General features: G+C 28.5%; 2 protein-coding genes across 3 annotated transcripts in view; one reads left to right on the top strand and one right to left on the bottom strand.

The window, feature by feature from the left end:
- Positions 1-24,203, top strand: part of LOC119678233 — a 31,143-nt gene that overhangs the window by 3,731 nt on the left and 3,209 nt on the right. The gene's annotated exons all lie outside the window — the stretch shown is intronic.
- LOC119678234 lies at positions 2,616-4,743 on the bottom strand. Of its 2 annotated transcripts, none has more exons than XM_038089953.1 (2): positions 3,045-4,743; positions 2,616-2,962 (listed from the first exon to the last, which is right to left on the bottom strand). In XM_038089953.1, the coding sequence occupies exon 1, from the start codon at positions 4,730-4,732 to the stop codon at positions 3,218-3,220; it is 1,515 nt and encodes a 504-aa protein (XP_037945881.1). In that variant the 5' UTR covers positions 4,733-4,743; the 3' UTR covers positions 2,616-2,962; positions 3,045-3,217. The 2 variants fall into 2 exon arrangements, with proteins under 2 accessions (XP_037945881.1, XP_037945880.1); XM_038089952.1 differs by having other exon boundaries at positions 3,061-4,743.

The raw sequence follows: 24,203 nt of genomic DNA, 5'->3' as shown, positions 1-24,203 counted from the left end.
TATATATATTTATATATATTTACTAGCTGACCCAGCGAACGTTGTTTCCCCTTGCAATTAATTTTCCTGGCGTTCGTTGCGTTGCTCTTGACTTTCATTAGCACGTGTGATTGTATCCTGGTTTCTTACATTTTCATTGTTTTCTGCCGATCTATTTAACCGACGGTTCTAGAGTAATTGTGAATTCCGACTCCGTCGACCAATATTTCCTCCTCGTCCACGAAGACGTGGCATTATTTTTTGTACGTTATTTATATCTTTATATATATAATTCTTTTTTTTGTGTGTGTTCAAGTGAATTCAACGATAATTTAGATTCACAATTTGGTCCACTGGATAACGGTTTTTTAATTATTATACAGTTTTTTGGTATCCATATACATTTATATTAGACATTTAATGCAACGGCAGTTTTACGATTCATTTTAAAGATTTTAAACTTTTTAAACAAATCAAAGTAAGCATGAATAAATTTTAAATTTCTAATATAAATGTGTATGGATACCAAAAAATAAAAAATTAATTAAAAAGACATTATCCAGTGGGCCAAATTGTGAATCTAAACCTTCCTTGAATCCACTTGAACACCCACAAAAAATTTCTTCAAAATCGGTTCAGCCGTTTAGGAGGAGTTCACTGTCAACACACGTACAGAAGAATTATATATATAAGATATATTTAATATATTAATAATATATTTTTTGATTAATAAATATTTTAAAAAGCATAAAATATTGAATTTTAATATTGTTTACTTTATACAACTTACAATGATAGTTATTTAATCATAAAAGTAACTAAATACGATATTTGCGAACAAAACACATATAAAAATGTTTGAACTTGCCTGGTACTTAATGGGTTAAGATGTATTATTAATAAATCAAAATAAGATATATATCGCAATAATAATATTCCATTATGCTTCCCAAAGTCATAGTTTATAAGCCAATATAACTTATGTATATCTACATAACACAATAATAATTTTCCATAATATTATACGTCGTGAGTCATTACTAATAAGCGAATATAAGAAATATATATATGCAAAACCAATAATAATCCTCCATAGTGCTATACGTCGCAATATATCGGAATATTTAACGGGATATAATATTTTTGGTATATTAACACTTATTTAATAAGTTTTTATAATTCTTAATGAATGCATTTCTATGCTTAACTTTTTGTTTGTAATATTAATGAATTATAATTTTAAGTCAAATCGTGATTTTTAGTTTAAAATACTCGTTTTAATAATAAATAACACGTAACAAAATTTGATATTATCGTACTTAGTACTGATTAAAGCTGCGAATAAACTTTTTTGTATTCTTTTAGAAATTTTATCCACAAGTAAATTTACAGTTAGCTGTAAATTTACATAAGTATCTATTGCTTATTCTCGTGTTCAAACCTTCACTTATCTACTAATTGAAGCTTTGTCATCGTCATGGTTACAAACCCATGCCCTCAGTGTGTTGTCAAATGACAATATCCGGACACAGTGAAGGCTTGTCACCGGCCATTTTGCTCAGAAGACATTATACTTAGCCTTACCAATTATATAGGTAAATGATGGTATATCTTATCCAAATACAATAAAAATAACTACCTCATAATTCAAATTCACATCTTTCTAATTTTTTTATTTTCGATGGTTCATTTTTTTACGTTATAATTTGTTTTTTTTATTTTTTTTCACTTTCTCTCAACGAAATTTTGTTTTCCAAATTTAAAATTTAAAATTATTAAAATTAAAAATTAAAATTTATTATAATAATTCACATACCTATTCGACTATATAAACACTGCGGCAAAAAGTTTTCACCGAATTTTAATTTAGGTTAGTCAATTTAGTTCAACTCGCACACAGTTTCAACATTATTTATTATAGTTCCTTTTTAATAAATACTTAAAACAATTATATTATTGTTGATATTTACTTATCTCAGCCTTTTATCAAATTTTACTGTATTTCAAGCAACTATCTTTGAAGTTCTGATCACAACAATTATATATATAAAAAATTATTGAATTTATTAAGAAAAACTCTTATAAATATATGAAAAAAATTGATTTGGAATTTTTTACGTGCTTTTTAGAAAAGTTTTAAGTGCTCCAATGGTGTTTAACAATCCTTTATTTTAATTTTATGCAGTATCTTTTAGTGGTGAACTAAAGTTCATTTATGTACTATCAATCACATTTTGCTTAATTTTGTTCCCCTAGGCTTTCTCTAGTTAAACTATCACTCTTTTGGCTGTGTTTCGTTTCATTATGTTCCTTTTCGTATTGTTTCGTATTTTTCTGATTAATTTTGTAATATGGTATTCTTTAAGGCTCAGTTAGACGGTAGGTAATCCAAGATGTCCCTGCGTAAGCACATGAAAAAGGTAAGCACATGACATTATGTTTACAAAAGAAGGTGAGAAGTCATCGTACTAATAGTACTAATATACTGGTAATGTATCATGTTATGCGGCTAGCGTAAAAAACCGCTTACTCTTCGTGAAATTCCCCGAACGACATATATACCGAACGACAGATATTTTTTTTCATATTTGGTGTTGTTGTCGTTCGGTTAATTTCACGAAGAGTAAGGGTTTTGCTTCGCTATCCGCATGACTTGATACGTTACCAGTACATTTTATTAGTATGATGACTTCTCAGCTTCTTTTGTAAACATGATGTCAGGCATATCTTTTTCATGTGCTTACGGCAGCGACTATTGGGTTTTCGTTACCTACCGTCTAACTGAGCCTTTATGTTTCTTATATTTGTTTGGTGTTGTTTCATTCTGTTATATTTCAGATTATTATGTTTCATATTGTTATTTTTCATTCTGTATTATTTTGTTTTACTATCTTGATCTACTTATTATCGTTGTATGGTTTCGTAATTTTTCGTTTAGTTATTTCGCATTTCGTTAAGTTTCTGTCATCATCGTCTGGTGTACCTTTTATGGAACAAAGGATTTAGAAAAAATATAATATACATTAAAAATTAAAGTGAGTTATATATAAATTTAATTCTACTACCAAACCACGTGCTCACTTGCATATTTTCGCGTCCTAATTTTGGATTGTGTCCTGTTTATTTTTTTTTGGTTAAATATTGGCATATGTGTTTTTGTTAAAGTTTCTGTCCGAGCGCCGTCCCGTCTATCTGTACTGAATCGTATACATATATTTTAATCATTATCTTAATAACCCTACATATTATTAGCATGAGGGTCTAACAAAAAATCTAAATACGTTACAAGAGAGGTCATTTTTTTTAAACAATTTTTCAATGATTTTAATAAATGGTTAGTAGTAACTCTTGTGCTACTAGTTAGGACTTCAGCATCACTTGCTGGCTCTTCAACAGAGTGTAACATGTGTGATATTAATTCAGGATTTGTTTCGCTTAGATTCTTGTGAAAAATATCATGCAACAAATTCCTCCTACTTGTAACATTACGCTGAAGGCGTTTTACATGACGACAATATTGACAACCTGTACTTTGATTGTCCCTCGAGCAATTACTAAAAGCTTCAGCAAGTAAACGATTTAATTGTGATTTCCTAAATCGATTCACGTAATTTTCGTGCAAATGTTTATCTCTTAAATTACGAGATGACTGAGGATCTTCACTACGTAGATTTTCTACTTGCTGTACATAATTTGCGTTCCTTTGAGTGAGATCTATAACTCTCGGCTGCTCTCTTTGACCAATTTTTGCTTTAGTGACAGATTTAAGTTTCCTATTATTCTTTTTCGAATTGATTATAATTGGTTCCTGTTTCTTGTGCTTAGTACGAGCTTTAGTAGTTCTGAGATTATATGGAGTTTGTGTGGAAACACTCATCTGAAATAGATCTTCGTTGAAAAAAAGACTTTCTTGAAGTTTCCTGTGTGCCTTTTTACTTATTGTTTTTTGCTTAGCTAGATTAAGACCATTAGTGGGTTGTATTGTAGGAGTTTTTATTCTTTGTACTCTAACTACAAACGGTTGTACAGACATGTCTCGTTTTTGGGTGTAAGTCGTTTCTGTAGAATCAAACACGATACAGTTTATATTAGTTTCGCGTTCATTCAAATTTTCATTCAAATTATTTTCGACAATAGCTGTTTGTTCCATTTTATTACACTGGTCGTGAATGTTTTCATCGAATGTTTTGTTAATAGTACCCTCTGTGTAATTGTCTATTACTGGAATATCGTCAGTCAGATTTGGGAAACTATTGTTTTCTAGGATTTGATAATCGTCTTTTAAATAATTTCTATCAAGAAAAGTGCCTTTACTGATATTTGTATCAAGGGAAATATCATAGTCAACTGGAATTATAGAAGAACTTGCCAACTGTTTCGATGAACACTTCATTTCACATACTTCCGAATGTTCTTGAATTGCAGAGGTATTGGTAACAGATTCAGTTGTACATGGTTTAGAAACATTTTCTACACCAAATATTACGTTCTTAATATTTGGGGTTAGTAAGCTACCAAAAAAAGTTGGTATTTCTTTAGAAGTACTTTCTCCTAAAGCAGTTTCATAAGTTCCAAATAAACTTGGTTTTGCATGTAATTCTTCTTGAGACTTTTGATTGGGCTGAGATGGAATTGCGCAATCTTTTAGACTGGAATCTGGAACTTTTGTAAAGGTTGCATTTGAAGCTTCAGGGTTTTCATTATTATTATCTTCCTCTTCTTTGGTATTTTTTTTAACAATACCAGGAGCCATAATAATTTTGCCTTAAATATTAAAAAATATATTATTTGTATGCTGGTAAATCTGTAAATTTATGTCTATCACATATATTGTACGTGATTTTTCTGCCTTCATAATTAAAGTAAATAAATTTTCTTTGAAATGATTTAATGTTTGGTAGAAAATGTGTACAAGAATGTTTGTACTTATTTGATAAACATATTTAATAAGAAAAAAAATATATAATGTACTTGAAATAAATGCCGAAGTTTTGTTAAGTTAAATTTGTAATTTAAGAAATTTGCATAACTTAATCTAATCAAAAATACTCTAAAATTCGAATGGTTATTTATTTGTTTTTGTAAATTAATATTGAAATATTTTCTATTTTCAGATACATCAATTTTAATCTCAATAAAACGGAAGATTATTTATATGATATAATAATATACAATGTCTCTTATTTTATGGAACAAATAGACGTATATATATTTGTGAGATGTTGATTTACAAATCTGGATAACTATATTAAATTGGGTTTATTATTAATGGATTTGATTATATAATTGATTTTTTTTAGAGATGCTGCCTCACATTTTTTTAAATGATATTCTCTCAAAAAAATATCAGTGATCTTGAGATATTCCTTTGCGGTTGTGACGTAGTAAAAGGGATCATTACTTAATATCAATATCTTGGTCCAAAACAGCAAATCTCATAACCTACCAAGCCTCATATGCGTATTACAAGGATTATGGGTGAAATGATTATTTCTAGTCAAGTTTTTGAAAATTACTTTGGTGAATTTTATTATCAATAGATAATAGTTTCTGCACTTCAAACTTTTAAGTTTTAATGAAGCATGTTTGTGTTGTTAATAACAATAACATATTTGTTCAGTTATTATTATATTTTATTATTATTATTATCACTTCTAATATTAATTTTAAAATTATGTATTTATCATAGTGGAAATTATCATTATCTCTGCTATAACTATCTTTTTCGTTTCTATTGTCTATTGAAACTTACAAAAAAAATCACTGGTATATCAAGAACTTAAAACAAAACACCAGAACTTTATTTCCATTTATAATTTTAGGCTTTAAATTGTGTTTACACGTTCACATCCTTGCCTATGTGCATTTTTAATTTATTTAAAATTTTTTTTTATACGAACGTGTATTGTCTGTGTATGTTAAAAACTACGTTTCATTAAAATTAAAATTTCTTATGCCCAAATGGGTATGTCACCAACCACTTTAAAGGCAACTTGTACATTCTATTAACTTATATTTGCAAACTTTACATAAAAAAACACGCGGGTCAGTTATGAGTCCCTAAGTAGTTTGCCGAAAATTTATAAGCATTTATAGCATTGTGGTAGTAGCATGTAAGTGCACTTTGGCCAACGCTTAAACGAGAATGTTGATAACACAGATTGCCTGGTAACTGGTAACTGCCAAGTGGCATAAGTATGCTTTGCACAAGCGTTTTATAGTATGTATAGATATGAATGACCATTCAGATATGTGAGTGAGCTGAGCGGCTGATGGTAAAGGTTTTGTACCAAATTGTAAATTTCTTCAATGGATGTACTTAGAGAGTCATTTGATTTATAGTAGCTATTTAACCTTCTCTAATAGATGTACTTTAAATGGTTGTACGGTTTTGAAAAAAATTTGATGGCTGCAGAAAATCGAGTACCTGTGTATGAAATATAATTAACGTGGTACAAAGGCTCATGTTAAAAATAATAAAATAAGAAGTTCTAACAATATTAGCTTATGTGCTTGAATATAGATATTGCTATAAACCCGAAAATATAATATAACAACTAATTTCTAAATACTCAGGTTTACCTTGTACTTGATATTTAGTCATTGGAATGCGGTTACTTATACAAACAGATTGTAAAGGAATTAAGAAACTGATTCGTATTTTTAACAGAATAACAAACAGGCTTATAGGGAGTACAATACATCCAGCTGTTGGGTTAGTACTTAAAGATATGTGGACTCCAATTTTTTTGTTGTTAAATTAAATCAAAAAAGAATGTGTGTATGGTTAATATATAGGGAAATGTGTTAGAATTATGACAGAAAACACTATTCTTGGTATGTTTTGAACTAGGATTTATATTAATGCATAATTTCAGATAGACTTTCAAGTTTTTAAAATTTGTCAACAAATAAAGTACGCTTCCGTTGCGATGGATAACCTATTAATGAAAATGTTACCTCATTGGAGATGCAAGAGAGAGAGACATTGAGACCATTGAGGTCTACCAACAACAGACTAGAGGTTTCTAAAATGCAAATATCTAAAACCTAATCATAAATATTATAATAAATATTTCGTTGATATTTTTCAACATTTTTATACGTGATTTATATTAGTATATTAAGATTTTCACTGTAATGTTAACATTATAGCAGTAATACTATAGCAGTAATTATTGTTTATTTTATGTGTTTTTAGTATGATCTGATAAGAAAGAATGGTTAGATATATGTTAAAACAATATATCAAGATTTTTACGAATAATCATTTGCAGATATAGACTTATCAATCAATTTTTCTGATAAGTCTTTTTTTTTTTCATATATTTGGTTTATATGCTTATGACATCGGGCTGTGTTCGTCACACACAACCATAGAAACACTTAAAAGCGGGGTGCAGACTATCATACTGGTATGTCATACGAGAGAGAAAAACGTCGTATGACACACAGGTATGATAGTCTGCCACCTTTACCAACGTGTTGGCGTGCTCACCAAAATTTTGGTGAACAGCTCTCGCATACGCGTTGTGTATGATAGTCTGTCACCCCTAACGATTCATACGTCATACAAGAGCATTTTTGCCTTGCAAATTTATTGTAAGCAGGTGGAATATGTAGAATTATAATATAAATTTAATATGTTTTTTATTATTTTATTATTAATGTATTTATTATTATTATATTTATTATTATTAAAATTACACTTATAAATTTGTGTTAAATATTTAATTGTATCTTAGTTAAAAAAAATATAAATTTTTACATAAAATTCTTATAAAAAATTAAAATACAATTAAATATTTTATGTAATATATTAAATATTTTATTTATTTATTAAATATTTTATTTTAATTTATAAACGATGATTATAAGTAAAATTTTTTTTAAAAAAACATCTAAATATAAACATCGTTAAATTTATGATCTAAGCCCAGTAATAAAAAAACATATTGAAAATTGGTCGTAATAACAATTAATTAATAACCCAAATTTAAGATATAATACTTTGTATTCTAAATATGCTTTTCTTTGTTAAAACTTGTTATTAAAATAAAAGAATTTTAAATGTTAATAACCTTTAACTAACAAAAATATGGAAATGATCAAATTTCTTGAAAAACAATGAAGATATATACATTCTTATGTATATATATATATACATTATTTGTATGATCTATTTATGAAAAATTTCTTAAGAAACTTTACAGGTAGTGAATGAAATTAACTACGGTCCTTTACTGATCTTTTCATTTTAACTACTGTGCTTAATGACCAATAAATCTAAAAAAATTATGAATATGGATGCAGATAAAGCATTTTTAGATGCTTTCATCGAATGTTAATAAAAGTAATCGCTGTTTGTGGGATGTCCAAAGCTGTGAATATAAAGATCGCAAAAAAAAACGCGGCATATATAAAATATACAAAATTATAATCAATTATAAGCAAAGCACAACCTATACGTTAACTATCAATTTTTTCAATTTTAAAATTTTATTTTAAACACACAAATTTTCACAGCACTACCCGCAAAAGCACTCTTCAAAAATTTTGCCTACTCTTGTGTGTCATACCTGTTCAAATTCGGTCGCTAGAAGAAATTTGAGCAAGAGAGAGCGCAACTCGTATGACACACCAGTATGATAGTCTGCACCCCACTAAAAGGAAACATACGCCGGAAACTATGCTAGGTTTGATGCAATAGTTTTTCTGTTATTTTATTGTATGCCACAAGTTTATATTTGACAACTACTTAATATGTTGCTGTTAACCACACCAAAAATTTGTACTTGCGTTTGTTTATCTTACAAACAATAACAAAAACAACAAAAGCAATTTCAACATATTTGTTACACATTTGGGAGTATTTTAGTAAAAAAGGATTGCTATCCAAGGAACGGCAAGTAGCATACAAAGCGTGCACAACGAAATGAAATAAGGAAAAAATTACCAAAAAAAATAAAAAATTTGGGATGGAAAATATTATATGTATGGTGGAAAAACCAAAAAGTCAACTAAAACTTAGCTTGACATAAACATATTTAGATAAACCTATCAGTATAAAACTGGTGCTGTTGCTGCTGGTACTGCTACTGTTGCTACTGTTGGTACTATTGCTGATGTTAAGAGCGTAGCTATAAGAGCACTTATTTGCTGCAACAAACGCAACGGCAAGAACACCAAGCACTATGAATAAGAAATCTCTTGATATTTGTTAGTACTTGAATATCTATGAATATACTGCATGTGTTTGTCTACTGGTATCCTTTTTATGGTAGCCATTTTAAAGTTTAAAATTTAACACAAACAACATTTTGGAAGGCTACTTAAATAAGTTATATATGCACTCACACACTGTCAAAATATGTATATGTATATAGTTGCGTGTGTTTATATTGGGATATAGAGTCAGTTGCATGGACATGAGTATGGATGTGCCAGTAAGTCGTATTTCTATTGCTAAAAGACTCATTTAATGTGGTATGAACATGGATGGTCTTGTTGTATTACCAGAAAGAAACAAGTTGTTTAAAAAGTCTGACATCCCTTTTAGCTTCGGTTAAAACTATTTTTATTGTAAAAACACGTTCCTTTTTTAGTGTGTCCCTTTCTGATTTTGTGGCAGGATGTACGTAAAACATTAATGTTAAATTTTTGATATTTTCATGATGACATTTTTAGTAAAAACGGAAATTGTCGGATGTAATTACTTTGATTGTGCTAATTTTTATAATCTCTCGTTTTATAAGGAACTTAATAACCATAGGAGCATTTTAAATTTTATTAATATAATTTTATGATTCACAAATTGTGTTGTTTGTAGAATCATTATTTTGAAACTACAATGGAGTTGTAATATTTTATTTCTATCCGAAATGTATTAAGTGAATATTATGAAGCATTATTATTTGGTTGTAAAAATGACTTTATGAAATATAAGATCCAGGAGATATCATCAACTTATTTTTATAGCATTAAGCCAATTGCTTAAATTCAAGATTATTTTTCTTGTGTGTATTCTTTTGTTTTGGATTAAAATATTTGTTAATATTTTTTGAAGAGGTTTCGAAAAGTAGTGAACTACGACCACAACAATTTTATATAATATTAAATAATTGATTTATAGTAATTAGATTACAACTGCAATATATTTTCTTATTTAAAAAGCAAGAATATAATAAGAATAATTTAGATTGTTGAAACATATATCTGTCTAATTGCTTAACAAAGTCTCTTTTTGTATATCAATGTTTAGTATATTTGTATGAGACATACCTAAAATGTGTCCAATTTATCATAATTGTTTTTTGAGTTGCAGTAGTCGGTTATATGGTACAACTCGACGTCGAATAAAAGTAATAAATATTGTATTTTTACACGCATAACTTTGGGTTATAGTTATAGCCACCTCATTACTCTTATTAAATGGGCCAACCTCAATTAGTCGGGACAATAAAAGTTATGGGCCATGACACTTATGGTACCAGATTCACACATTTAAAGTACAAATCGGTGTTGCAAGTAAAATCATCATTTATATATTGAATGGTGTCGGATGATGCATACTGGATTTTAGTCGCTTCTTGCAATAAACATATCGTACCTTGGAAATATTTCAATGCCTTTTCCGAATATATCATAGCAGACTGCCGAGTTGTATTGTTACAAACAGTAATTAAGCGTACTTAGCATAGTCGAGAATTTCGATCTGCATTTTAAATGCCAAAAGATTGAAACTGAATTTTATATTTCTGAAGTTTGGAGGACATTAAAGATAACGATCAAAAATATACTGGTATTGATGGACTTTAAAATCAAGAAAGCATAGCATGAAATAAAATAGCATAGAATAACTTGAGTGAGAATTTGGGCTTTGTTAGAAGAAACTCGTTGAGATTAATGAGTACTTAATATTTAATCCATGTTATTGATGTTGAATACATGTGATAACCCTGCCAAATAAAATGGTTCTGTATAAACATGAAAAAGCGAATATTTCAATTGTTTTAGTTGATATCCATTTAAAAAAAAAAAAAATGGATACACACAATTTTCTCTTTGCTTTATTTTAGTGAGAGATTTGAAATAATTCGTTCTGCTATGATTATATCATTTGTTTGCGAGATATCCTTCTATCTACATATATTGTAAAGCAACTTTACATTGTGATCATGTGAGTCTGTATGGATTTAGTTTTCGTCGTTTCGTTTTTAGTGAAAAGTGTTCTTCTTATTCATCATGGCAACTTTTGCTCAGTTCATTAGTTTCGGATTTGTTGGAACTCAAAAGATCTTTCGTGTGGCAGAAAAAACATCAATTCGAATTTTGATCATGCAGTTTTTATTTTGTAAACTGCTCGGCTTTATAGTCTATATAATCAGTTTATAATTTATTTGTCACCTTCAATGGTGACCTCATTTATTTTATTAAAGTGTACAGGATTTGAGATTTTTATTGAGATGTCGGCCTCTTTATGCTTATTTTAAAGCCTCTTTGACCATTTAATCTTGTAGTTAGTTGCAATATTTCTATGACTAGGATAGATCATATGATGCTCAATTTTGTTCATTAATATTATTTTATTAAGTAATCAGTTTTTGTCGATATCTCTATGTCAAGGAAGCCAACAATGATAGTTCTAATTCTTTTCGATCACGCATCTCTTAGCTTGGAAAACATTGCAGAAGAAAGGGAAACGATATGACTGCTTTTCTTGCAAGTCTCTTAAGTAGATAACCGATTTTGCAATACTGTCCATGCATAATTATTATTTTAGATGGTGGTTACTTCTGAGCTGTATGTCACAGAACAGCAGTGCCAGTTTTGCTTGGTTGAATAAAATATAGCTGGTGTTAATTGGTTGCACTCTCTCCATAGCAGAATCTTACATAAATAGTTATAACAGGAATACTTATCAATGTAGATAGTAAATCTACTTTTAGAAATATTTTAATGTCAACGAATAAGCTTATTTATTTTAAATTTTATTATAATTTTTCATTTTTATTATCATATTTTGTAATTAACTTCATGTAAGAAGTGATGAAAACACTTATATATCAAATTTACTTCAGCTCTATATATCTTGTAAATATGCAACTCTAAAATCATGCACATGTTTCTCTTTTTCTACGATACAAGATTCTATATTTGAAATCATGTGTAGGATATGGAGCTTAACAAATATCTTATAAATTTGCAATTCAATATATCTTACAAGTAGTTGATTACAAGCCGCTTGGAATAACAATGATAAGAAACTATAAAATAAGTTTAAAATATTTACAAAAGTAACTCAACTGATAGTACATATATTACGTCCTGGTGTATTTGTAGTTTAAGCTTTTTACGATTATTTATTATAAATGCAAATATGCTTGCATGAAATATAATTATTTATGCTTTTAAATTTCTTATAAGACGAGCATATACCACAAAAAATCTAAAATTTATAATCTTCTTAAATATTTTGTAGCTTTTTTTGCTTGCAAAGTTTTTGTGTACTTTTACAAGACTTGCCAAGAAAATTAAGATTAATTTTTGACATAAATACTTTTTGCACATAAAGTAACTTACGACTACCATGAAATAACATTTTATGAACTTAAAGCTAAGAACTCTAAGTATATGTAGAAGTAGTAGACGTACACAAATTTCAAAGATGTAGGCAATTACAAATACATATGGGAATAAACTGGAAAATAAAACACTACATGGGGAAGGTCCTATTTGAACAAGGGTGTAAAATTTTCTAATGGCCAAGATTGTTGATTACAAACATTTATTTAGTTTTTTCTTCTATATATAACATAAACTTAAATAAGTACGGACAATGTTAGGGCTACTTATGAAAATGTTGCCCTCACATATGGAACAAATAGGAAAGATAGTTGAATGTAAAGGGTTTTGCATATATTTCAGAGTTGAGGGAAACTTTTTGGTGAAAATATTTTGAATTCTTAACTTATTTAATTTTAATAACTTAAGAAAATATTGTTAACTTCTTATACTCAAAAAAATAACAAGTATTTTGAAATTTATAATTATTTGATAAAGCATAAATGTAAATAACAAACAATATACAGTCTCTTATAAAATATAAAGCATAAAATGAATAAGAAATAAAATAAAGTCAAAATGTTAAGAAGTTTTTGAGAGTAAATATTATATCTGAGAGGGTGTTTTGTACTGAGATCGTCGTTAAGATGTATAAATGAATATGAAACAAAATAAACTGAGTATCTTTAGTTTCCAGAAAATAATAATATAAAAGATTTTCGTTTTAAACTTTGAATCTTGTGTACAAAAAATATTACTGATATTATTCTTTCTTTTGATTCAGTTTTGTAGTGCCAGTTGCCATTTCTTCATATTTATGTTCTTAGTAAAATATGACTTTTTATAATATACGTCACCAAGTTTACTTTTGCACGAGTGATGTTAAGGGATTGACTTCGTAATGGGTATGAATCCAAAATAATACTCCTACGAGTGCTCCTATTAATACAGAAAAATAGCTAATTATAAAAACAGGTGTTGAAATCTTTCTTTATTGAAAGGATTATGACGAAAGGATTCATTAATATGCAGATAAAAACGACAAGAAATTAGTTTTATTTTAGTAAAAAGAATTTAGCAAACACATTGTGGTGGGTTTGTCAGTGATTCACAACCGATAAAGAAACACTGCAATAAGAGCTTATATCCGGATGTTGTGGAAAAGTACCTCACATTTGTTTAGCCACTTTTTTAGCGACTGTGCAACGATGTTAATCATATTAGGAACTCACTTTGCTAGGCATTCAAGGTGGTTTGAAATTTTTAAAATTTTATATTGTAGCACAATGAACTAATGGCTTGAGTGGATACACAGGATCGCCGGTATAGTCTATAGTCTAACTATAATAGCTAAATTTTAAACATATATGACATAATCTTATATACAAAACTGTATGGCCTATTATGAGCACTCTAATCACATTTTAGATTTTTGAACGATTTTTTACTGATAGTAGTCCATAAGAAGTCGCCAATTTGTCGCTTTGGATCTTATGTCCGAAACTTTATGGTGTATTATTAATCACATTTAAGAATCACATTAAAGATTTTTTACAGATTTTTCGAGTAATAGTATTGTACAACATGTTGTCACAGTTTTTCTCCGTTTAATTCTTTAACAATATTTTTTATCTATCTTTATCTTAGTATTCCTATATTTCAATTTGTCTATAATATAAAAATATTCTGTGGAATATCTAATAGGAAAATCTTATTTCCCCTTATAAATGTTCACCTTTCAGTATAGGTCATACAAATCCCTAATGTTTTAGATTGAGATAAAGCTAACTCATCAAAGTTTACTAAATATGCAAATTACCGCAGCCTTAAGTTAAGCGCACACACATGGCCAAATGCACAATCATCACATATAACGATCCAAGAAAATCTAAGAAAATATAAAGAAAATTCGCTTGAATCCACTGCACATATTTGCATGCCACAACAATCCCCGCTGTCTGCACTTATGCTTAACTGCAAATCTTTCATAGAGTAATTTCTTGCACAACGATTTTACTACTCGACAGTAAAACTATTTAAGTTGGCAACAATTACGAGCAACTGCTGCTGCAGCTAAAGAACCCTTAGATTGCTTCACCCTCAACCACTGCTCGGCCACCGTTTTTCTTTTCTTCGTTGTTGGCACTACTGCCGCTTGTTGCCATTGCCATACCAGATAACGTTAACGTAAGACTATATCATTACGTTTCCTACGTGTGTTGCACTTGTGCTTTTCTTGCATTATCTATTGTGGCCAAGTATGCCAAAGACATGGTTAGCAGTATTAAGTTCTTGTTGTTGTTGGCAATGCTGTTGTCAGACTTGTTAGCATGCATTTTGTTATTGGTGCTTGCTTCCCTTTGCGCTTGATACTTGGTGCTTGGATGGTAATAATTCGCTAAAGTATTTCTTTCATGCCATTCAGTAGCACACCTACCATCCTTTTTTTCCACTGTACAAACATGACTTTGCAATTAAGTTATTGTGCTACTTGCGCAACGTTTGTGATTTATATGATGTACGACTTTGCAACAGTATTGTTGCATTTGCAACATTTGTATCTGCAGTGTTCAGTGTGCTGCTCCAACAGCAACAGCGTACAATGGCATTTATCTGCCATTAAAAGTGGGGAGATATTTGCTGCTGTTGCTGCATCTTAATACCTTATTCGGTTGAGGTGTTGGAAATCTTGCTTGAGTTGCAGCTATTCAGCTATTGTTGCTACAGATTTCGCAGTAGATAACAACTGTTATTATTGTAGGTGTGGATCAATGGCTGTACTTTGGTAAAATTGAAATGAATTATTATGCAAATACTTTACGAATATTCTCATAATAGTATTTAGCTACCTTAAAAACATTTTTACATAAATTAGTCTGTAAGGAATATATAAGACAAAAAGTTTCACTTAAACGTTTAAGTTAAATGATGCAAATTTTATTATAAAAGTATAAAAAAATTATATGAGCTACTTAATGTTGTTGCTGAGGCTTATATTTTAATCTTTTGTGTAATTAACACATTTTACATTGTTGTACTTCTCAACATTGTTTTTTTTTATATTTTTTTTTCTATTTTTTTTTTGTATTTTTATCTAATTCAAAATGGTTTTTAAAAAAACCTTTTATGTGTTTGTGCAGCCTTAGCTACTTATGGCTTACACACAAGTTTTATACATACTATAACATAATTAAAATAAAAATTTAAGTATTTCCTAAGATTAGTGATGATGAATATGCGAAACGGAGTTATATGATCAGCCAAATTTCAAAAAATTAATCGAATTTTTGTTGTTGCTTCTTTATTACTGTTCGAACCCTTTTAACATATAATTGTCATAAAACGCGTCACATTCGACAACAAAAGTGAACCACTTATATTTGTATATTATGATCACAGGAATTGTGTGTACTACTGATAATTTAACCCGAACAAATAGTTCAGGCTCACATTAGCATTGGCGACTGTCTAAATGTACTAATGACTGTGTGTACGAGTTTCTTACATAGTATTTTTTAATATTGAAACATATATATACAGCACACTAAAACGAATACAATAAAATATGTAAATGTATTGAACATATACTAATTACAATTATTCAACCCCCAAAATATTTATTTAATTTTTTGTTAAAATTTGTATGTCCACCATAAAATTATAAGCAATAAATTAGAATCTTACAAGTTCTCAATGTAAGAATTTTTTTGCAATAATTATTCATAGAGTAACTAAACCGATTAGTATTTGGTGCAATGCAAAGAACTGATATTATTATTCATATTTATTTGCAAAAACTATGAGGTTACGTTAGATCATAAGTAATATGATAATTCATGGCAGATTTTGGAAATACGTTTTGAACTTAGTCTAAGTTAATATACTAGATAACCTTGTCATTTGACCGGTGATTTGATTTTCAACAGAGGTGGTGAATCCAAGGTTCGTCCATTGTAACACATCAACTCAAAAATCTTTTTAATATCGGTTTAACAGTTTCAGCGAGCTCTCAGAATCATTGAAACGTTGTTTTTGGTCAATTTTAACAAACCCGGTACACACTTCGAAAATGGCTCTCTCGTGGATAAAAATTAATGCAAAATGAAGCCGAAACCGACACGTTCTTTGGTATTAAATGAAATGAAACCGAAACCGATCATTTTGGTATTAGGTACATCCATTAAGTTCAATTTACGGTTTGTCTAAACGATTAATGTTTTCTGTTGTCCCTTTCCCTTGTAATCGATCAGCGTGTTCGATTACAGCGGAATTAATATGACTGAGTTTCAAGTCAGCACTTAAGTGCTTTAAGGTGGCACTTATTGAGCCAAGCTTTGTCTGGAATGGAGTTTTTTGCACATTCAAGAGTAATGATATATCAAGACACGCAATTAATTTGAATCAAGTGCTTGGAAAATTTAAAAAGTTGCATCATTGAAATAACTGTAATTAAATAAGTAATCGTTCAAATATCATGATCGAATGATGTCAGGTAGCGCTGCCAATGTTTCATTCTACGAACTTATCGGTTGATATGTTAAGAATATATATCTATGTACTAATTTTATGAGTAAGCTAAATTGCAGAGCAAATACCAATAAGCTTGGGAAAGAAAAATCAACTATCGACATTCGAGAAAAGACTTGAATATAAATCATATTTTTGCATGTTAATAAATTTTAGGCAAACGGTTGAACTTATTATTAAAGGTAGGATTTGAACAGTTGTGCATATCTTAAGTATTGTAACCATGGGCGTACCCAGAGCAGGGTTGTGGGCGCTGATATACTAATATGATATTATTACATATTTTAAAATGTACTAAGGCACCCTTCTTTAGTACTCTTTTCTTTTTCTTTTTGGCTTATATAAGCTAGTATATTTCACCCTTAGTTCATTGAGGGTGCCTCTTCTCTGTCCTTATCTGTGTACGCTCATGATTGTAACGATTATAACAACTAATTTATTCTTCAAATTAATGTTTAACTATTAATGAGATTTAAATATATAAGTATTTATTACTATTATTAGTAACTCAGTGAAACATATTTTCGGCTTGTATTATTGAAGAAACTTTTCGTCTTTGCTACATTTTATAAATATCTAAGTTTACATAGCAACTTATTTAAACTATTTCAATAGAAAATGACTTCATATAAAACATTTAATGTGTATTCTAACGTATCACAATATAATTCTAACAAAGTTTTGCAAAGTATTTTTACGTAAATCGTATATATATATATATATAGTATATAAGACAGTAAATTTGCGAACTTAATACAGCTTAAGTAACTATTTTTATTAGCTTAAGATTGATAAAATTAAACCGCATTTAAACGCTATATTCTTCTTGTTTATGTCATCTTTGTCAATTGACAATGTTGTAATGTACCTATATTATATATTCATATAAATATATAATTTTGTATATTGTAGGTAGCAAGTTTTTATTATTATTTGTGTTTAGTGTACATAAAAGTATCACTAAACTACATTTATTTGGATTTTCTCACAAAATTCGTGCTTTTAGAAACTTTTTTGAAATTAAAAAAGAGAAACATGTCAGGGCTTTGTAACTATGACATGGTTATGAGGCGCTGACTAGCTCCAGAAGCTGAAATTTTTAACATGAAACAAAAGATATACAGAAGATCAAAATTGATCATAAAAAATTTGTAGTTATTAAAATGAAATTGATTCTTTTCGAGTTGAAATTTTTAATAAAAATTAATTTTAAATATAAATTGTCCTTAATTTGATTGCTATAATTTACTAATTTACTTATAATTTCCATAACTTTACGCATTTGTTTGACATAAGTAACCACCCTCGTTTCAACGTCAGTTACAAGGAATATTTGCCATTTTATTGAAAATACTTTGAAAATTTTATGGCAATAAAAATTTAACAAATATTTCACTGGAGGCTGTTTTATGGTTGGTTTTATGGTTTATTGTTGTCATACTTCCAGTGTTTGTTGCTATTGTCTATTAAATTGTTGTACTTATCCAACATTTCAAGACAGTTTCTAGCAATAAAATACATTTTATTGAATTTGAATATTTGTTCTGTATTCTAAACTCCAAGACAACACTCGTTGTCGTCTACGCCTGAGTTCATCTATGCATTTCAATCTTCTACACAGATTTTTGCTTTAAATATAAATTCAGAAATTGCAGAAATTGCAGAAAATTTAAATTAAAATCAAGATTTATAAAATTTATTTAATTTATGCTTAAAAACAATTTGTGTATTTTATTTAAAATGTGTCATGTTCAATTATGCAAAAAATTTTGCTTGACATAAAATTTTAATTTAGGTTTTTCTATTTAAATATTTGTAAATTCAATTTGATTTGAACTGATATCGTCAGGATATAAAGCATAGATAGATGGACATATTACGTATGTCATGTAAAAATTTTTACAACTTCAAGTGCAAATTTTTAATTGATTTCTTAATTAGAAGTCAAGAGGTTATTTGCATATAAATTGAGTGTGCAGTTGTTATTATATATAAAGAAAATTAGAAAATAAAGTTTTTAAAATAATATATTAAGCTTTACCTCTTCTATAATTAAATTAATAAAAGAAATTATTAAGTTTTAATTAAATGAATTTTTCATTTAAATAAAATGTGCTTGAAATTCTTGAAATTACACTTCTGAAAATGATAGATATCAAATAAGTGTTATCAATAGATTGAAATAGTCTTTTGTATAAAAAAAAACTGTAAAATACAGCATATTTTTTGTTGTTAACTAAAAAAAAGTTTTTAACCAGATACAATTTTGACCTAAAATCTTATCAACGCAACAGAAAAGTAATTTAAATACATATGAAAAACGTTTATTTGTTAGTCGAAAAAGATGGCCCTCAATAAATTCAAATTCTTTACAAATATTTTTTCTCTTGAAATTTGTTTTCTAACAACTTTGTTCTTTCAATTAACTTTTTCAATCAAGCCCTTGTTTATTGAAAAAAATAGTGTGACTCAGTCAAAAGTGAACGCTTTTCAACACTATTTTTATTTATATTTTTATAGCTTTCGCGTTTCTTTCATACAAACTGATTGAAATTGTAAAATATATCTTTACACAATTGAACATTTTTATGGCGAATGATACTGAAATTTGTAGACTTTTTATATAGAAACTCAACTGAGTTTTATGACAGCTTCGAATTTATGCCAATTTACATACGAAACTGTAGTTTTAATAGCACATAGAAGTAATTTTTATGGAGCATTTGAGTATTAATATAAAGTCAGTAAACCAAGCCAGTGAATCTTTATGTTAGTTATATATTCTTTCTCGTATAAATCTGATCTGATTGATAAAAAAATTTCACTTTTAATTGCACTAGTATTATTTTATGACAATACCTACTTTGCTAGATCAAATTAAAAAAATTTTTCCTAAACTATTATAAAAAAAACAACTTATAATTGGGGTCAGATATTTTTTTAAAGAATTGTAATTTTTTTAAATATGGTTTTCTTGATGATCTTTTTTTAATTTCAACTCGTATAGTGTGGAGTTCTGCCTTTTTGATTACCAAATTCCAAATGTTCATTATATTGACCATCACTTATATATTATTTATTATCGCTCAATTATTTTTCGTATGATGTCGAATGCAAATTATATATAGATAATTTAATTTAATCACTTATATATTATTTATTATCGCTCAATTATTTTTCGTATGATGTCGAATGCAAATTATATATAAATAATTTAATTAAATAAACATAAAACATGAAAGAAATTATAAAAGAACTATTTAATGAAAATATTATATAGCTATTTTACTCGATTGACTGAAATTCTATATACCTAACTCTCCAATTAGAGTAATTTATTGTGTGTGTACTATATATATATATAGCCTATAATCATTTTATCCTATGATATGTATATTTTTATCAAGTTGTCCAATACTTTGAGTATCTTAGATAATCATGTTCAGAAATTAACAATAACAATTTCAACAATAATTAAAATACTATTGAGTTGTATGTTAATCAATAATACTGTTCAATAAACATACATACGGCATATTTATCAAAGTTTTGATTTTAATTCTTATTTACCATTTATTTTCAATAAAAAATTTATTACTTAAAATAAGTTTGAAAAAGTTGTACTATTTTTCAATACAACTTGTCGACAAGTTGAATTATCTTAATGTCGTGCTATACCCCAAACACAACTTTACAATTTATGTAAGATATGTCAATCACAACACCACCTTCAAACATATCGATTCAAAAATTGACTAGTATAATCAGCCAAACTGTAAAATCAAATATTTTCACAAAAAGCAACATATTTGCTCCTTGCTCTCATACACTCTTTCTATTTAGTCTACACCTAAGCCTTATTAGCCTTACCGATTACCTACTGGCCCTTGCCTTGAAGAGCCTCATATGACCACTTGAACTACCTTGTGATGTTCTCCGAACTGACGCACTACCATAAAACTTAGCATCCATTTAGGGGTAGACGCTTCCTCAATACCTTTTATTATACTTCGAAGTGTTGCATTTCGATGCTTCAATAATTCCCCTCTTTAACCATGACTTTCGCGATTATATACCTGCTTATTCTGTTAATTGTTAGCAATGGTTTCTGGTTTAAATAAACTAAGTGTTCTAAGACCTAAATCTATTCACTTTATTATTGAAATCAGATTCTCAATATCTTTATTATTTTTTCCTTAGAAATAGCTTTAGTGGTTTAATATCTCACATTGTGGACTGTAGAAAGCATTCACATAAGAAAATTAACTCAGTTTTCTAAATTTAAGTCTACTTGCCTTAAACTGTCTTCAAATCACTGGAATCAGATTCGCAATACTATATCCTTCACGGTGCATGGCTGGAATCTTTATTAATTAGTGACTTAAAGTCTTACACAATGGTTTTTGGTACTGTCCAGCTGAATTTTATTAAAACATGTATTCTTCATAATTCTACAGTTATTGAGCACCAATTCAAATGCTCTGTACAGTAAGAATACTGTTATCACTCATCATATGTCCCTATTATATGTTCCCAAAACTTATGTGGGATTGATTGAAAGCAAATTAAAAATGTTAATTGTGATTATGATGTTTTTCTTCTTAATATGGTATAAATAGAATATTATAAAATTGAACAAGTACGCTAAATGACCAATCAAAAACTCAACTTCACTCTCCACTGTCAGAATTATGTCCGATTCTCTTAACCTTAAAAGTGAAAACGGTGGAGAAAGAACAGAACTATTACAGTAGGGTGAAGAATTAATTGTTACATATTTTAAATACACCAATTGAAAAAAGTCTTAATTAAGAACTCTATATTTGGATGTAGAATGATCTGTAGTACAAATATTTGGAGAATTTTCTCATCGAGTCTAACTTTGGTCATAAATGCAGTACGTAATATTTGGAAAATTTTTTGCATTGGTTCGTGTTCTGGATACAGATTCAGTACGTGTTAAAGAATTCAGCGTGGAAAATGCAGCATCAATAATTATTGCCTTCGTCTCTTATTGCACTGCACCAACTTACAACAAATATTATTCGCTTGATTTATCGACTTTAATTGCTTGATTAATTCTATACTTCTGGGGACTTAAGGTTTGGACTGTAAGTTATAACAATAACAGCAACTGTATAATAAATCATAAATTGTATTTTCTACTTATCTTGTTTGGTAGGTATCAGTGGTTTGTAACTTTGGTAAGCCTTAGATGTTTAGCTTTTATGACTAAAACAATCCTACATTTTGATATATTTATAATATATATTTTGTAACAACTTTTACATCAGAATCATAAAAAGTGGCTAGAATTTGTTTTAACGTTTGAATGTTTAACGGTTTATAAAAAAATCAGCAAAGGGAGCCGCGCGTAAGTCTTATAAATTTACGCATAAAAGCAATTGTGTCATGTGGGCCATACAATTGAATATGGCATGACCATGTTGTAAGACCGTGCAATGAAATAAAAACGGCGGTTAAACTGCGAATAACGCATTGAAATACTGATTGTGAGATATTGGTTGTACTTTGTTTAAAATTGAATTTGCTTGACTTACAAATACATATGCACACATATGTGAACAAACGATTGCTTCGAGGCAAATTTTCATACAAACTCCTGACGTATGAGTAACATTTTCGGCATACGGCATTGTGTGTAAATAATAATCATCTTCGTGTTGCGTCTGATTTTTATTTATATTTCTGCATTAAATATTTATTAAATGAAATAAAATAAAAAAAAGATGATAATTTGAACACCAAACACACAGAACACATGTGAAAAAATTAAATTCAATAAATTTCAATTTAAATGCTTAAATTTTAATATTAAAATGGTGAAGGTAAGCAATAATTGAAATGCACACATTAATTGCGGAGTAAATCCGAGTTTATGACAATTTGATTTTAACTATTTTTACTGGCAGATAAAGTTGATAAAACTTTCAATTTAAATGTGACTACCAAATCTGCTGAAGACAGTTTTTGTTAGTTTTTAAAATTTTGCGCTTTTTTCCACTATTGTGTGCTGTCTACAAAATTCAAAAATTGTTCAAACTCTCATCATGCAACTTTGGGGGCAGGAAAAAGTGCAAATATGTGTACATTGATGTTAAAATAAAATTCGATTCGAAAAGCAATCACATTCCGGGTGAGACAAGTTCAGGAAAATCATAAAAAATTTTTACGTACAATAGTTGAATTTTTTATGTTCTGCACTTTAAATGCTTTATTAATAGTTGCTTAAGTTTTTAGCTACAACAACTTTATATTCTTCTTTCTATGCAGCCGTACTCTAAAGCCGTAGGAAAGTCTTTCAAATGCATACCAGTTTTATATGTACAAACATCTATCTACTTACACATAACCACGAAGTTTGTGTAGCGGTGAGATGACATATAAAATATACGTAAACTCACATTCGGTTTTAGTTATATAAAACTTTTACACTATTTTATTTCAAACTTTATTTTTATAAAATTTTTCTTTGTTTTTATATTTTTACATTTAGCAAATATTTGGCAAGTTCAATTTGTACAAAACGCTTCGGCTGGCTTAAATACGGTCGAGCAACTTTCTGCCTGACTAGATAAAGGAATAAAAGTTGGAATATGATTTTTACGCCGAAATACACTGTAATAATTTATATTTTACAAAAATTTTATAGAGTAAAATAAATTAAAATAAATATAGGCAATATTGTTTAGAAGCTAAAATTTTGGGTAAATATATCCGTCTAAATAAAGTTATTGATAAATGTATTTCATAAAATTTTGCTTAGTATTATCTAATAGAACATTCACTCTGTCTCATTTAGGCACTTGCTTATTTATATTAATCAGAAAACGTTTATATTATAATGGGTTCATTTATGCAACTGATAGAGCTTATATAATCTTTACTTAATAATATATCACACAAAAAAATTAAATATATAATTGATATAATAAGGACGTGTGCGAGTTAGGCTAAGTTGCGTTCTAAATAAGGGAAATCCTAATTTGTGCCGATAATGTAGTGATGTGTCGATACGTGTTGATAAATGTGTGCAGTGCAAAAAATCGCAAAAAATTTCCCATTTGGTTTAGCATCAACTTAGCCTAACTCGCACATGTCCTAAGTTATTT

This window comes from Teleopsis dalmanni, chromosome 2, assembly GCF_002237135.1.
Source record: "Teleopsis dalmanni isolate 2A chromosome 2, ASM223713v2, whole genome shotgun sequence".
Classification (NCBI taxonomy): domain Eukaryota; kingdom Metazoa; phylum Arthropoda; class Insecta; order Diptera; family Diopsidae; genus Teleopsis; species Teleopsis dalmanni.
The sequence above is the reverse complement of the archived record's forward strand: the minus strand, read 5'-3'. Positions and strand labels throughout refer to the sequence as shown.

Coding starts and splice junctions, on each gene's coding strand:
- LOC119678234 (XM_038089953.1), bottom strand. CDS start 4,732: ATGGCTCCTGGTATTGTTAAAAAAAATACCAAAGAAGAGGAAGATAAT.